Source organism: Perkinsus marinus, assembly GCF_000006405.1.
Source record: "Perkinsus marinus ATCC 50983 genomic scaffold scf_1104296934700, whole genome shotgun sequence".
NCBI lineage: Eukaryota > Perkinsozoa > Perkinsida > Perkinsidae > Perkinsus > Perkinsus marinus.
The window spans coordinates 266,902-280,685 of NW_003214659.1; the positions used below are offsets into that span (position 1 = coordinate 266,902).

At 49.2% G+C, this 13,784-nt stretch overlaps 7 protein-coding genes across 7 annotated transcripts in view; 5 read left to right on the plus strand and 2 right to left on the minus strand.

The window, feature by feature from the left end:
- The window catches only part of Pmar_PMAR021077 (amino acid transporter, putative), a gene marked incomplete at both ends in the record, with an annotated part of 4,139 nt that extends 3,185 nt beyond the window's left edge, over positions 1 to 954 (plus strand). Inside the window, 5 exons of the mRNA XM_002784637.1 lie at positions 190 to 275; positions 320 to 441; positions 491 to 712; positions 762 to 807; positions 940 to 954. Of these exons, the coding sequence (XP_002784683.1) occupies positions 190 to 275; positions 320 to 441; positions 491 to 712; positions 762 to 807; positions 940 to 954 (491 nt within the window). The remainder of the gene's footprint in view (positions 1 to 189; positions 276 to 319; positions 442 to 490; positions 713 to 761; positions 808 to 939) is intronic.
- A 103-nt stretch (positions 955 to 1,057) lies between these two features.
- Pmar_PMAR021078 (FUS-interacting serine-arginine-rich protein, putative) lies at positions 1,058 to 2,421 on the plus strand. Its single transcript, XM_002784638.1, has 6 exons — positions 1,058 to 1,226; positions 1,275 to 1,388; positions 1,650 to 1,750; positions 1,798 to 1,866; positions 1,914 to 2,105; positions 2,270 to 2,421. The coding sequence occupies exons 1-6, from the start codon at positions 1,092 to 1,094 to the stop codon at positions 2,391 to 2,393; spliced, it is 735 nt and encodes a 244-aa protein (XP_002784684.1). The 5' UTR covers positions 1,058 to 1,091; the 3' UTR covers positions 2,394 to 2,421.
- A 426-nt stretch (positions 2,422 to 2,847) lies between these two features.
- Positions 2,848 to 3,963, plus strand: Pmar_PMAR021079 (40S ribosomal protein S3A, putative; the record flags this gene model as incomplete). The annotated part of the gene is made up of 4 exons (XM_002784639.1): positions 2,848 to 2,906; positions 3,016 to 3,121; positions 3,203 to 3,537; positions 3,596 to 3,963. The coding sequence occupies 4 exons, from the start codon at positions 2,848 to 2,850 to the stop codon at positions 3,867 to 3,869; spliced, it is 774 nt and encodes a 257-aa protein (XP_002784685.1). The 3' UTR covers positions 3,870 to 3,963.
- A 1,132-nt stretch (positions 3,964 to 5,095) lies between these two features.
- On the minus strand, positions 5,096 to 5,344 carry Pmar_PMAR021080 (hypothetical protein; the record flags this gene model as incomplete). Its single annotated transcript, XM_002784640.1, has 1 exon — positions 5,096 to 5,344. One exon carries the CDS (start codon positions 5,342 to 5,344, stop codon positions 5,096 to 5,098), a length of 249 nt encoding a protein of 82 aa, XP_002784686.1.
- Positions 5,345 to 5,614: 270 nt separating this feature from the next.
- Pmar_PMAR021081 (dephospho-CoA kinase, putative) lies at positions 5,615 to 6,691 on the minus strand (the record flags this gene model as incomplete). The annotated part of the gene is made up of 4 exons (XM_002784641.1): positions 5,615 to 6,013; positions 6,124 to 6,259; positions 6,313 to 6,461; positions 6,551 to 6,691. 4 exons carry the CDS (start codon positions 6,689 to 6,691, stop codon positions 5,615 to 5,617), a joined length of 825 nt encoding a protein of 274 aa, XP_002784687.1.
- Positions 6,692 to 7,260: 569 nt separating this feature from the next.
- On the plus strand, positions 7,261 to 8,779 carry Pmar_PMAR021082 (hypothetical protein). Its single transcript, XM_002784642.1, has 8 exons — positions 7,261 to 7,371; positions 7,420 to 7,491; positions 7,538 to 7,633; positions 7,844 to 7,975; positions 8,061 to 8,142; positions 8,201 to 8,337; positions 8,400 to 8,546; positions 8,640 to 8,779. Exons 1-8 carry the CDS (start codon positions 7,282 to 7,284, stop codon positions 8,727 to 8,729), a joined length of 846 nt encoding a protein of 281 aa, XP_002784688.1. The 5' UTR covers positions 7,261 to 7,281; the 3' UTR covers positions 8,730 to 8,779.
- A 1,173-nt stretch (positions 8,780 to 9,952) lies between these two features.
- Pmar_PMAR021083 (hypothetical protein) lies at positions 9,953 to 10,561 on the plus strand (the record flags this gene model as incomplete). Its single annotated transcript, XM_002784643.1, has 3 exons — positions 9,953 to 10,050; positions 10,096 to 10,196; positions 10,338 to 10,561. 3 exons carry the CDS (start codon positions 9,953 to 9,955, stop codon positions 10,559 to 10,561), a joined length of 423 nt encoding a protein of 140 aa, XP_002784689.1.
- Positions 10,562 to 13,784: the final 3,223 nt, after the last annotated feature.

The window sequence follows — 13,784 nt, forward strand, 5'->3', positions numbered from 1 at the left end:
AACTCCATTATCATTTGCTGTATTGGTTGGATAAATGCGATGGAGTTTCACCCTAGTGATATGAAAAACAGTAGTGAAAAATATATTCCACGACTACTGCATAGTGCGAGTATCGAGTTTTCCCAGAGTATTACGCCACTTCACGTGAAACGGGTGAAACTCCGATATGAATGAAAATATGGTGTGTAGATGGTAAGGTGGCGCAGTTGCTGTTGCGAGCTTCAGACAAGATCAAGGAGGAGAGGGTTGCTGTGATGACTTTGAAAGGGGAGAAGGTGGAGACTATTGTGGAGTCTGCAAGGACTCGTTTCCTGAGTAGAAGCGACTGTTAAGGAAGCTGGAGGAGACCGAGAGGGAGGTCGTTGGACTGAACGGCGAGATGAGGGAGATGCGGTTGACGCTCACAGAAAGTCTGAACTCGTCGAGGGAAGAGGTTGAGATGTAGTGGCTGGGAGTGTTGCCTTGGTGGAAGTTCGGGTGTTTTTGCCAGGTTTCGACGGCGGAGCGAAGCAGCGGAGAAACTCTGCGGAGTAGTGTCGGCTCGGGCGGATAAGTTTGGGAAGGAGCGCAAACAGCACAGGGAGTATATCGAGCTGTTAGAGTCAGCAGTGGAACGGTTGGAGGGGGAGTTACGGTATAGGAGGCGTCAGGAAGTGGGTGATGAGGAGGAGCAGTTGGAGGCCTTCCGACGGAGGCTTACAACGGGGGCTGGGTGAGGTCAGTCTCGAGTAGTGGTGAGAGATAGAGCATGATTGTTATAGGGAGGAGCTGTCGGTGGGAGTGAGGGCTACGGCCCAGGCAGATTCGGTGAGAGGGTTTAGCGTGGTGGAACATTGGAGAGTTGTCATTTCGTTACCTGTGGCTTCTCTCTAAAACTGATGGCGTGCTGAGTGGTTGACGAGTCCTGTGTCCATTTCTCTTAGAGATGACCGCTGGAAGATCTGCCCACAGTAGTCATATTGGTCACGACACTGCTCTGGCCGTTGCATGTTGGAGTTGTGACTTGGTCTCCTCGAGTCTTTGGTATTGCGTTTCTAGGGCCGGCAGTTTCTAGGTCAGTTGCTGTTGTTGTCGTCACTTTCCTTTTCACTATGGCAGTCTACCGTCCAGGCCTCGGTCGGGAGGCGCCTCGGGATGCCCAACAGAACGCTATTGACATCGTTGCTGGGCTCACACCTGCAGCCAACAGAATCGGGCTCAAGCAGGTTTTCCAAAAATACGGCGATGTAAGAGTCATGTGGTGGTGGCGATTTGTGCGAAGTGTGGTATGTCAGATCACAGTTTGTTGGTTACCACCTGTGGACAAACGCAACGAGATGGCCGCGTACATTCGTTACGAACGCTCGGACAGTGCTCAAGCCGCATTGGCAGCGTGTGACAGCGGAGAGGTAGTCATAGCTCTCGTCCAGACGCTCTAGTGTTATTCAACCGTCAAATAGAAGAATTGGAGGCAGGGTATCATCCAGGAACCTATAATATTCCCGGGGATGAACTCATTTTGAATTTTCCACGGATGGCTAGGAATACATTTTTCAATCAGTTTCCCATGTAAATGTTCGAATATTCCCCATTGTTATCAAACCCTAGGGGACGTTATTTTTCAATGCTAGATGGGTCCCTGACTAGAGGCTACTTCGGTCGTCATTCAGGTTGTGCTGAATGGTATACCACTGAAGGCTGAGTATAGATCTCGTGCAAAGTCCAGTGCAAGTTCAGCATATGCAGCGAGGGAGCGTGGCGGTTTCAATAGGTGGGGTCTGCTCTCTCGCGTGGAGTGCATTTCTGTTGGTTTATCAGAAGTGGAAAACGGAGGAGTTATGGCGCGCTGTCGAGCCGCAGTAGGAGTAGAGAACGTCGAAGGGCGAAGTGGGTCTACATGTGTTCCGATCTGCTATGCAGTAGTTTTCTGTCAGATATGGATACAGCTCGTCATCATCCTCATCCCGTTCACGTTCCCGGTCCTACTCGGGTGATAGGAGGAGTCGCAGTTACGACAGTCGTGACGGGGACCGCAGCCGCCGACATCGCCGTTCCTCTCGCGATCGTAGGAGTAGTAGAAGTCGGTCTTACTCGAGGGACCGCAGCGATCGCAGGCGCGATGACAGGTGACCACTCTTCAGGGGAGGGGGGCATAGGATTAACGTTAGTATTAGCGCAATAGCTAGATCTAGTAGTGAGGGCGGCCGGCGGGCAGTTCGCAGGTACACAATGAGCAGTTATTAGATGCACTGTTTTACCACTAGGTAAATTACTGTTGTTAACACCCTAGGCGTTCGTCGGACTACTACAGAAGACGCTCTGATTCCCGTCAAGACCGGTCAGAGCGTTATGGTCGCAGTGGTGGAGGAGAAGCCCGAGAGAGCAGCAACAGAGAGGGAGGAGACCGACGATGAGTAGACTGAGATGGCAGTGGAGTTGAAGAAGAGTGTTTGCGGCGTATATTCGTATATTCTCTCATACCAACATTACACTTGAGTTCACTAGTTGCAGGGGGGTCAGCGATAAACGTTGAGGGCATGTGATGAGGCTTGGCAAACACGTTGACATGCCGATCCGAACGTGGTCATGGAAACCATCATAAAGCACCTGTTAAAAAAAACTTTTGTCCGAAGCATCGACAATTTATCGATACAATAAAACAATACTCAAGGAGACACTGCTGAGCGTATCACGAGCACCTTATCCGGGAGGTATTGTGCTGGGTGTAGTCATATCACGATGGTGTAGAGTCTACGAATAGGAAGTGTAAAAATGCGGCTTCGCTCCGCCCGCGCTCTATTAAAATCGATCACGTGATCGATCGAGAGTTCGCGCCGACCTAGTGTAGCGACCTCGTACACCAGCACCATGGCCGTTGGCAAGAACAAGAGACTCACCAAGGGAAAGAAGGGAGGCAAGAAGAAGGTGTAATAATGGGTAGTAGTAGTGACAGTGGCAAGGTCTGTCAACTCTATAGAAGCATCGGATTCGGTTCCTGGGTATATTATATAGTTTGATTTGTCCTTGTTATTTCAGAGGAGATCCCTTCCTCAAGAAGGAGTGGTACTCGGTGAAGGCCCCCACTATGTTCTCCGTCCGCGAGGCCGGTAAGACTTTGGTCACCAAGACCACCGGTACCAAGGTAATAATTCTTACCCATTTCGCTTCACTTTCTCGAGCTGATTGTTCACTGTTCATGGTTGTTATATGCTTCTGTTTTCAGATTGCCTCTGATGCCCTCAAGGGTCGCGTTTGCGAGGTCAACCTTGCCGATTTGAACTCCAACGAAGATCACTCCTTCCGTAAGATCAAGTTGGAGGTCCAGGAGGTCCAAGGCCGCAACGCCCTCACCGACTTCCACGGCATGGACTTCACCCGTGACAAGCTCTGCTCGCTCATCCGCAAGTGGCAGACTTTGATCGAGGCCCACGTTGACGTCAAGACTACTGATGGTTACATTCTCCGTCTCTTCTCCATCGGCTTCACCAAGAAGCGCCCGGAGTCCGTCAAGGCCAACTGCTATGCCAGCGCTGCTCAGATCCGCAGGATCCGCAGAAAGTAATGCGGGTTTTCTTCAAAGAGTTGAATTGCAACATTCATTTTCTCTTCAATTCAGGATGGTTGACATCATGACCGCCGAGGCTTCCAAGTGCCGCATGAGTGATCTCGTCAAGCGTTTCGTCACCGAGTCCATCGGTGCCGAGATCGAGAAGCAGACTCGTTCCATCTACCCTCTTAAGGATTGCTATATCCGTAAGGTAAAGATCCTCAAGAAGCCGAAGTTCGACCTCACCCGTTTGATGGAGCTCCACACTGAGTCCGCTGAGGAGGGAACCGCTGTTGACCGTAACGTCATCCCCGAGTCTGAGGAGGCTAAGATCCAGCTGTAAGCGTTGTACTGTCGTCATCGCAACAGCAAAGTTTCTTTTGGCACACTCTGAGGCTCTTGCAACGGTGCTAGGGATATTGGCTGGAAGTAATTGATAGAGTAGAGTTGTGTTGTTAGTATGTGAGGGGTTTGAGGGGAATTATGTTGGGGTAATTGCTACTCACAAGACTTTTAGCTGTAGTGTGAGTAAGCGAGGATTCATGTTTGTATAACAAAGTTCCACCCGTGATATGAAAACGCTAGTGAAAAACATATTTCACGACTACTGCATAGCGCGGATATCGCCGAGTTTTACGCCACTTTCCGTAAACCAGGTGAAATTCCAATGTGACTGATCTACTGGCGGTTCTGAATTGACATGTCTTGATGAGAAGACTCGACTGTTAGCGTTTCACCCGGTCGAAATTGTCTACACTTTACCGCAAATTTTCCGCCGGGTTATTCCGAAGGAATAAGTTGGATCGACAAGTAGCCATGTGATTCGAGTGGGTCATTCGTATGATATGCTCAATGATGACAGGGATGATATGCAGCCAACCGATCTTGGAAAGGAAAGACAAATTCGCTGTAATATCGAGTTGAGAGATAAATCGGGAGATAATTATGTAGTTGTGGACGGTGCCACCGTCACGGTGGTTGTCTCGACTTGTGTTCCGAGTTTGGAGTGGCAGCGGATAACTAATAAACTTCATATACGGCCAAGTGACCGATCAAACATCGACATCCGAGACTGCATGCGTGTGAGCATAAATGTCAGCTATTGTCTCCAGTGTCCATGGTAGCAGCTGCAGGAGCACCGTCGACATCAATCACCGCTTCATTCAAATGTATACTACTACTTTGAGGGGTCTGCAATCCATATGGATGGAAGACTCAAGAGGGAAGGGACTTACTGTCAGCCATACTCCTTTCGAGAACTCGAGAGAACACAATAACGGTGGGGCTAACATGCATTGCAGTACTTTGCGGATTAGTACATGCTACTCCAACGACAGCACTAAACGGTAACGTAAGAGGAGCACGACGAGCTTGATAGAGCGATGATAGACAAAATTATCGCTAGTACCGGCTACTCTCTGAGGGATAACGAAATACAATTATATATTCATCATAGATCATCAGTCTAGACGTCCGATGATAAACAGTAGAATAATACAAACACGCTAGCTGTCTGAGGACACTAGCTAACAAAATTTCTTAGGTAAAAAGACGAGGACGATACGGACGTCACTCACTACCAGAACCTGCAGGGCGATCAACGACTTTGATGATAGTCGAGGTTATTCCCAAGGCGACCGTCTCCTTTGCTATCTGCCATTCCTCCATGCTCCAACCCATGGGACGGCCAGGAGGCTCCAAGCGGAAATTCTTGGACATGAAAGTCTCGTCGTAAACGGAGTCGTAAGGCTTGTGATGATAGCGGAAGATCGCTGGCAACGAAGCAACGGTCTGTGCCACCTCGCTGAACTGATCCATGGGCTGGAGGCCCGATGGCGTGCGAGGAGGACTTCTCTTCACGTCGTTCGTAGAACTTGACGACATGGTCGAAAAAGTTTAATTAATTTGCAACGTAACTGTGGTAAAATTTCCACGACTGTAATCATCATGTGAACCCAACAACGAGACCAAGGGGAATGATGCTGGTAAATATTGCTGAGTGAGGGCGACCAGTAGCAATATAAAACGGATCAGTACTACTGACACACCCGAGAATAAATCCAATCGTACACAGCTGTTTGAACTTCGTTACATATTCTTGATTTCTTTCTCATACAAATCATCAACTTGCTTCTCCAAGTGCTTCAAGTCGCCACGATTATCCACAACTCGGTCAGCAAGAGCGGCCTTGTCTTCAAGGCGCATCTGCGACTTAACTCTGTTAGTCAGATTCGTAACACTCTCAGTCGGGCACCGCTTCACAAGACGATCCAACTGAGTTTGGGGGTCCACATAGACGACAACCACCGGGTCGCAGACCCACGACAGCCCCGGCGTCTCGAGCAGCAGAGGCACATCCATCACTATCGGAGGCTTGTTGTAGGGAGGAAGCACACGATAGGAGAAAAGTCGCCACAGCATAGTTATAATGATATGCTTGTGAGTTATTGTATTCAGCAAGGCTCGAGCCTTTGCATCGGCGAAAACCTACACATGAACATATCCATCAACAACCTTCTGTTTGCACGAAACTGTAACACATCGGGAAGACAACTGCAGACCTTCGTGAAATGCCGTCTAGAAAGTTCCCTGCTTACAAGTTCGCCCAATTTCTGCCTGTTGATTTGGCCTTGAGGAGTTACTATTCCATCTCCAAATGAAGCAACTACTTCATTAAATGCTGGACGGCCCGGCTCCATGATTTCTCGAGCTATCTTATCCGCATCGATAACCCTGGAGGAGGAAGAGACATATGCACAGTTCACGAGAAACGACCACTCTCTTACTGGACATTATATTTCGCCTCTAGATATGCGACCGCCGTGGACTTCCCAGAGCCGATCCCGCCGGTGATCCCGGGGATGACCAAGCGACTTCCGACGAAGTGGAGAGCTCCAGCGAAGAGTCCGGCGAGAATGCCGTGTTTTCTGGTCACCTGTGGAGAAACACAACTAATGGCCCGAGTTTGCGAAGACTGATAAAAGACCACTTTCTCTTGAGGAGCAATTCCATCCGAACCCCTACCCAAAACTCCACTAAAACTGCCGCCGATGCCGTCATAAGATACTTGCGATGATCTCGGCGGAGTTTACGACGGAGAACGCCGAGTGGCAGTTGAGCAGTTGTGAGGATACAACCAGCGATTCCAGTTATGGATGTGAGCATTTACGGAAGACTCCTGTTGGAAAAAGTTACCTAACTACTCAGCGGCGTCAAGAGTCCGAAAATATCTCTAGGAGTAGTCCCTGCACGGACACAATTACGCCGGAGTGGTCGCTGGCCATGTCTAGCCTTCCGGGGCCGACCTTCCTTCTGAATAGTCCCCCTCGGCCCAGCTGCTGAGACAATAGTAGAGAGACGGACTCAAGGAATCAATTCAACAGTAGAATTAGGAGACATTACAGGTATCGAAGTGTTGCCCATCTCGTTACGACTCACCGACGACCGTTCTTGCTGTGACAAGCGCGTGAATTTCGTGGCGCGTGACACTTTGTTTCATGCGTTCTGCCATAGAATTCATACGGGTCCAACAACCCCCTCGAAACCTTGTAGCAGTTTCCGCCTAAACTGGTGAGTAGCACCGCCTACACCGTACTGGCTCCTACTCGGCGACTTAATAGCAGTTCTTATGTCGGTGGAACTCCTGGGCATAGCTGTGGGTACGCTAGAAAGATCTCCATGGAGCGCAACTGAAAAAAATTTGACTGTTGGAAAATAATTACAGGCTTTAATTGTGCATTGTTGCATTATCAAGTATGCGTGTCCACTGGTCATTCCTCCTGTCAATCCTTACTCTCGCCGTTCTCTTTTCGGAGACTCCAACTGTCGCGCTAGCGGAGACTGAGGTACCAGGCGTTGCACACTGGTGGGCTCGACAGCGTAGCTTTCTTCAGGTGGAGGGACAAGATGGGGAGGAGGACCCTGATGATGCTGACGAGCTGTTCGCAGATTCTCCGGACGACTTGGTGAGTTGCGACTTGTGTTTGTACTTAGAGTGATGTGTTCTTATAGGATGACGAGGGAGAGGACGATGAGGATGATGATGATGAAGACCTTGGCGAATCCCCTATTGAGAAGGCCAAACGCGAGGAGGAGGAGGCTAATGCGGTACGTTTCCTACTGATTTGCAAGTCAACAACACCTAGTGCTCCTTGTGTGGAGCCCCTCAGAGTGTCTGTAGAGGCGCTCGCTGCCAGTATGTGACTCGGAGGTCTACAGGACTGATAGTTTCCGTGCACGGAGCCTCGTTGAGGACAGAATAGTCTTATAGAACAGCGCGTTGGCAAATGTCCTATCGTGGCTTTTTGTGATGCTCAGGTTGACCAGGATTTAACTCCTACTCAAAGAAAAGACAGGATGTCGGCGTGTTTGTCCGTCGCGAGGATACACTTTAACCGTCATGAAGCAGATCTGAAGGATACCATCGACCAGATCATGAACCAGCACGGTGTAATAATCTACCCGTCTCGCGATGTGCTCGGCGCTCAGATGAATCGAGTTCATCCTGTTGGGCTTGTTACGGTATCTCGATCAGGTCCAAGCCGATCAGGCTATGCAGTTCATACAGATGGGGATGATCCGGAATTGCTATTTTTATATCACCCCAGAACTGATGCGTAAGCTCTTGTAGTCTGTGGTGCGTTATGTTCACTTTGCCAAGCGGTTTTGCGTCAGGTGATTACCAGTCGTCCCCTGCGAAGTTTTTGGAGGATGATGCGAAAATAACCGCCATGCTCAACACCGAAACCTCCAGCGGACCTAGCGGTCAAATGTCTTCTGAACAGTACGGACTTTTAGAGGAGATCCTCAGGGTACGGTTTCTGAAAAAAAATCTCGTGAGATTCTTCGAAGTTCAACTTATTTCCGTTGTTAGGGCGAAGCAAGCAGTGGAGGAGCTGTGGGCCTTCCCGGCGATTCGATGACTAGTCTGCAGAAGGCCGTGTATATGCTTGGCGTATTTGCTGCTTTCTTCGGTATCGCCGCATATGCAACGAAAAGACTCATACAGCAAGAGGAAGGAGTAAGCGCTTGTGCTAGGATGTCGAATTTTTAATCGTCTAGAAATAATAAGTATCGAGTCGGCCAAGTTGTCTTTATGTTGCTTTTTTCTCAGCCCTCCAAAAAGAAGTCTCACACTTCTAAGAGTTTGAAACACGAGAAGAAGATGGAAGCTCGTGCTGCAAAGAAGACCAAGGCGAACTGAGTCTCTTTCACCCACATCTAGTGAAAAATATTCGCCTTGGATTGTTTTCTAATCTGTTACGAGTCGTCGAGTTTGAAGTATCTTGGATCTTACGAAGCGGATTGCTGAGCATCCGAACTTCGAAGGCGGTATCTTGCGAGTGACTCGACTAACTTCCTGGAGCCACCGACAAGGAGTCCTTGGCAAGGGGCTTCATGCGAACGTACACATTTTTGATTAAGTACATTGCTATGTTAAGAAAGCTACTGGGTGAGGAAAGTGAGATGAAGCTTGAGTTTGGCTCATCTTGCAGATGATTCCATGATGAAAATTCGTCGAGAATAACGGTGGCAGGCAGTTACTTGTCCATCTAAAGAAACACGACGGGAGTGTGCATTGCTATCTTGAATGCGGAAGAGTTGTCGTGAATGGTGAAGACTGTCTGGCGATTGCTGAGAAGCTTTCTTACGAAGTTTCGGTTCTGAAGAAAAACGAAGATGACATGATCGGACATGCAACTCTACCAATTTCAAGATCTCTGAGAAAGGGTCAAAACATGCCCTACTCGGTTTCATGGTCCTCAAGTTAACTGTCTAGGAGGCAACTATCTCGCAGCCTGCCGCTTCTTACAGCCCTGAAATGGTCACAGTACCAGGATGAGAAAGCCAGGCTCTCGATTCGCAGCATTCATCAGTCAACGAACAACGCTCACATCGACGAAATAACATCACACTAAGCCTTGGGGACGGAGTTCTGGTACCTGAATGAGCATCATTTTCTACGAGTCACAAACAATTCCCTTTATTCTACTTACGATCATTTTTCTACCACTGTGGTGCGTCTGTATGCTGTTGCCAGTCGATTAGGGTGGAGTTATAGCAGGGAGCTTGAGTGGAAGTCTGATATGATCATAACTACAGAAAAGTGAGGTTAGTAAGATACCTATAATAAGTAAAGCGAAGATATGAATCATATCATATGATGGCGCACCGCTAGTACTCGTGAGTAGCCTATCTAACCGATGGTTGTGCTTTCGTTCTGGGAGAGTGATCGATTTAGCCGATGTGTGCCTCTGCCGGACCTCTTTTGTATCTTGCTTGCACCAACCTAGGATACAGAAAGATACGCGCGGCGTATCTTGAGGTCCGAATCCGGCCCATCGACGGGCAAATCGATCATCCAGATTCCAACAATCCGAAATCTAATTTCAGATTATCATTTCGTTTTAGAACTTCCAAACCCTCATGCCGTACAGTCCTCGAGCATCGGAGCTTGATGTATGGACTCTAAGCCAGGAGCTCGTCCAGGGCTTGACTATTGCCGCGCTCATCTTCGCTCTCATGTAAGGTCGACATCGATGGTGGCGTCAGGCTCGTGTTCTCCTTAGCATCGTTCTTCTAGTTTGTTCCGATCGACTGTCTGACGCTCTTCAAGTCGACTCGAGGCCCGCCGTCGACCAATCTGTGAAGCCAAGACCGAAGTCATTCCGTAGACCTCTTGCAAGGCCAGTTCATAAGACTTGACTCACAGTACCCCCCATCATTCAAGTCGAGTTACCTGAGCGATGGTCGTCGCTGATGGCAGCTTCCTCGGAGAAGTTGTGACTCATGCTCGCCCTCACGATATTAGGATCCGTGGTTCCTGCCGTCTCGTCTGCTATTGTGCCGCTGTATAGTGCATACAGCTGCCTGGAAGATCGCGCATCTCGCTTGCTCCCAATCCTCCGGAGGAACTTCAAAGCGATGCGGTCTTCGTCATTAGTTCAGGAACCTCTGGAATTGACGAACTTCTTCAACGCTGAGTTCTATGGGAATATAAAGATTGGTACTCCAGGACAGACCTTCAAGGGTTAGTTATTGGGCTCGTCCGGTTGCTGTGAATGTGTGTTCCTTTCCCAGTCGTATATGACACGGGATCTTCCACACTGTGGGTACCTGGACGAAGGTGTCGCAGCGCTGCTTGTCGACGCCACAAGGTAGAGGCTCTCATGGCAATCCCGAAGAGCATAGCTGGGTTGTTCTCAGCGCTTTGTCGAGTCGCTGTCGACCACCGCACACCTCGTGCATAGTATGCGCAGCAGTGACGATTCCAAATTGGTAATGTGCTCCAATATTGAGCCCTTTCTCACGTGGCTTCATCAGTTTCCGATTCGTTATGGTACTGGCAATGTCAAGCTTCAGCGTGAAACTGACAAGATTGAGGTGAGTTGCAGTAGACGATCATCCTCAGAGTTCTCTGGTCAGATTGACAATGTAACAATGAGGGAAGTGACCTTCGGCGTTAGTGTGGGAGAGAGTCGCTTCCCGTTTGCAATGTCGCCAGCGGACGGTATATGCGGGTGAAGTCACTGACAAGCAGACGCTGGAGCGTCAGCCATTTATTTTCAGATTGGGCTTCACCCTACCCATAGATCCGTTTGGCCCATCTCTGATCGACTCCTGCGACCAGCTGCACATTCTGGGCTTTTATCACTCTTTTAATCCTCGGTTTCATGGTTCCCTGTCAGTTGGGAGTGTTGAACACGGTCGAATAGCCAGTGGCCATGCAATCATGTGGAGTCCAGTGGAGAAAGCGCATCATTCAGGACGCCAGGTTCAGTGAAGTGTATTCCGTTGAAGAGATCGCTTGAGCGTGCCAGGAATGGGTTGTTCCCATGATTGACATAGCCGTTGATGGCCGTCGGCTTCACCTGTGCAATGACTCTTGTTCGGCCCTGGTTGATACTGGGACGAGTCTCGTCGTTGGCCCGGTGCACAGCAGCATTGAGCTCATGGGTGCTCTTGAGACGGACGACTGTAGAGGGCCTAATGTAGTTCAGAAGCCTGCCTTTCGTTACAGCGACCATGCTTGTGCTGGTGTCAATGAACGGTGTTCAGGTTACCATATTCCTCCAGGGTGAATCCACAGGGAGTGTCCACGAAATATCCCTGTCGGCGGAGCAGTATTATATAACCAACAGCAGTGTGGACTGTGAGCCAGGTTTCGCTGGAGTGAAGATGTTCGACAGTAGAGGTAGACCTGAGAATCCTGGCACTCCGCTCCTGATGGTGGCGCCTTATTGTCAGATTTGTGGATACTAGGCAGTACACTCTTGAGAAGCTATTACGCAGTTTTCGATCGGGGTGAGACAACTACGGGATATGACATAACTGTTGGACGGCAAGATGTTTCTTACAGCACGGATGAGGATCGGCCTAGCCCCGAGTCAACATGATGCAACATCATGAGATTAACATGACCTTTCTCTCTCTCGATTATCCTTTTGTGTTATCATGCACTTGGGGTGGAGTGTCATGTCTCGTTTTTGTATTCGTCATTAAGTTTGCGGCCTGTGTACGCGAGAGCTCCGTTATGAACCTGGAGCCGTCCTCCGACTAGTGATATTATCAGGTTTTCTGACTTATCCCATTGGCTCAGACCCAGGCACAAGAGCTTCGATGCGAGCGTGATTTGGTGTAATCACCCGACTTGATTTGAAACTCAAAGAACATTGGTAACCACAAACCTCTGGATATTGCGAATAAGGTACTCCCGGCAACTAGTCACTCCACATTGTGAATCTTGGTAATCATCTCAGTACTGTTGCCATTGATGACTGGTGGTAAAAGTGTCGTTGAAGCCGAAGAAGTCAGACTATCGAGCGGATAGTTTCGACCTGTCGATAAGGACGATCGAAATTCGGGTGTGAAGCTAGGCTTGCGAAAGAGAAGAAATGGTGTTTATCCAATCAAGGCACGCTTCACCGCATCGCATTAGTTATTTGGGAGTGTTGGGTGAGACTGAGTGTTAGCCAACTAGGCAGCAGAGGGCGGTGATAATACCGAACCTCACAACACGCCGTGCATTGGCTTAACACCACAGTCACATTGCCTAGCACGCAGGCACATAGGCAATGTCCCCCAAACAACTAGTGAAGGTAAAAGAAAAATTCCAGGGTGGAACCGGCTCGAGAGGCTCCTGGACAGCCAGATTGCTGTCACTCCAGTCTCGACCGGTTGCACCACTTTCTGGTTCGGGTCGATCACAATGGCGTGCGCCACGCACGCACGAGCGATACTTGTTACGCTTGCTTGAATTTGCCCCATGCAAGCCTGGACCTTCACTCATAGTCTAATCTAATCTGGTATTAGCAGTCGGGGCTGTATTTTTCATAAAGGACAGAGTCGTTCATTCCAAGTTTGTTCGATGGTCACATATTTCGGGAGTTCCGTATCCGGTCGAACAACGCGGGACTCAATGCTGAGATGATACTCAGCTTGCACGCTTGCACATTAACGCACAATGCGTGAGCCCTATGTTGGTCGAGGCTAACGGAAATATATTGCGAAGTGAGCTATTATTCTTCTTACTCTGTGTTTCCTTATTCCACAATCTTGTTGTCGGTGCTTATAGCACTACTGATGGTACATGAGAAGCAGTATCTCTGCATACTCTGTTTGTGCGCACTTCCAGCAGCTATGATAGAATCGATTAGGTTGGAGCGCACACAGTTGTCTGCATTATTGGTATTAGTCATTTGATCTCGCTTGATGTAGTGTAACGGTACATCACGAGTATCAGTGCGTCTTTCACTCACTTCTATGACACCCCCTCTTGCGTCTACTAGTCAAAGGACAACTCGAGCATCTTCACGTACCCGTAGTCAGCCCCCCCGTACTCACGCTGTTTCTTCTTCGAACCTTTCCGACATCACTGATGGCGAGATCCAGCATTATCATCCGAGAAACGAGTTAGATGTCTTCAAGGACCTTGTTGAAGAAAGAATGACGGGGGTTACAGATGCTCTTGCTACTTTGACAAGTCTGGTCACTACGCTCCAGGAGCAGGGGGCTCGGACTAGATCCGAGCGATCCCCGTCAGTTCAAGGAGCAACGCCGGAGGTCTTTGATGGCTCAGTTGTCCCACGTCGTCGAGGGGGAAAGCCCTTCCCTGAGATTCTGACGGCTGTTCGAAAAGCAGGACGGTTGCATAGTGGAGAATACAAGGGTTCCACTGATCCTCGATGCTTGGACGAGTTCCTCAGAGAGCTGTCAGTTGACCTGACCTTCAGTGCTGGGAGTGACTCTTGGCGACTGG

Bases quoted from the DNA above. Each gene is read 5' to 3' on its own strand.
- Pmar_PMAR021078 (XM_002784638.1), top strand. From the start codon at position 1,092: ATGGCAGTCTACCGTCCAGGCCTCGGTCGGGAGGCGCCTCGGGATGCC. The intron at 1,751-1,797 runs GTGGGGTCTGCT...TTGGTTTATCAG, and splicing joins GAGCGTGGCGGTTTCAATAG to AAGTGGAAAACGGAGGAGTT. The intron at 2,106-2,269 runs GTGACCACTCTT...TTAACACCCTAG, and splicing joins GATCGCAGGCGCGATGACAG to GCGTTCGTCGGACTACTACA.
- Pmar_PMAR021082 (XM_002784642.1), top strand. From the start codon at position 7,282: ATGCGTGTCCACTGGTCATTCCTCCTGTCAATCCTTACTCTCGCCGTT. The intron at 7,492-7,537 runs GTGAGTTGCGAC...GTGTTCTTATAG, and splicing joins CAGATTCTCCGGACGACTTG to GATGACGAGGGAGAGGACGA. The intron at 8,338-8,399 runs GTACGGTTTCTG...TTCCGTTGTTAG, and splicing joins TTTTAGAGGAGATCCTCAGG to GGCGAAGCAAGCAGTGGAGG.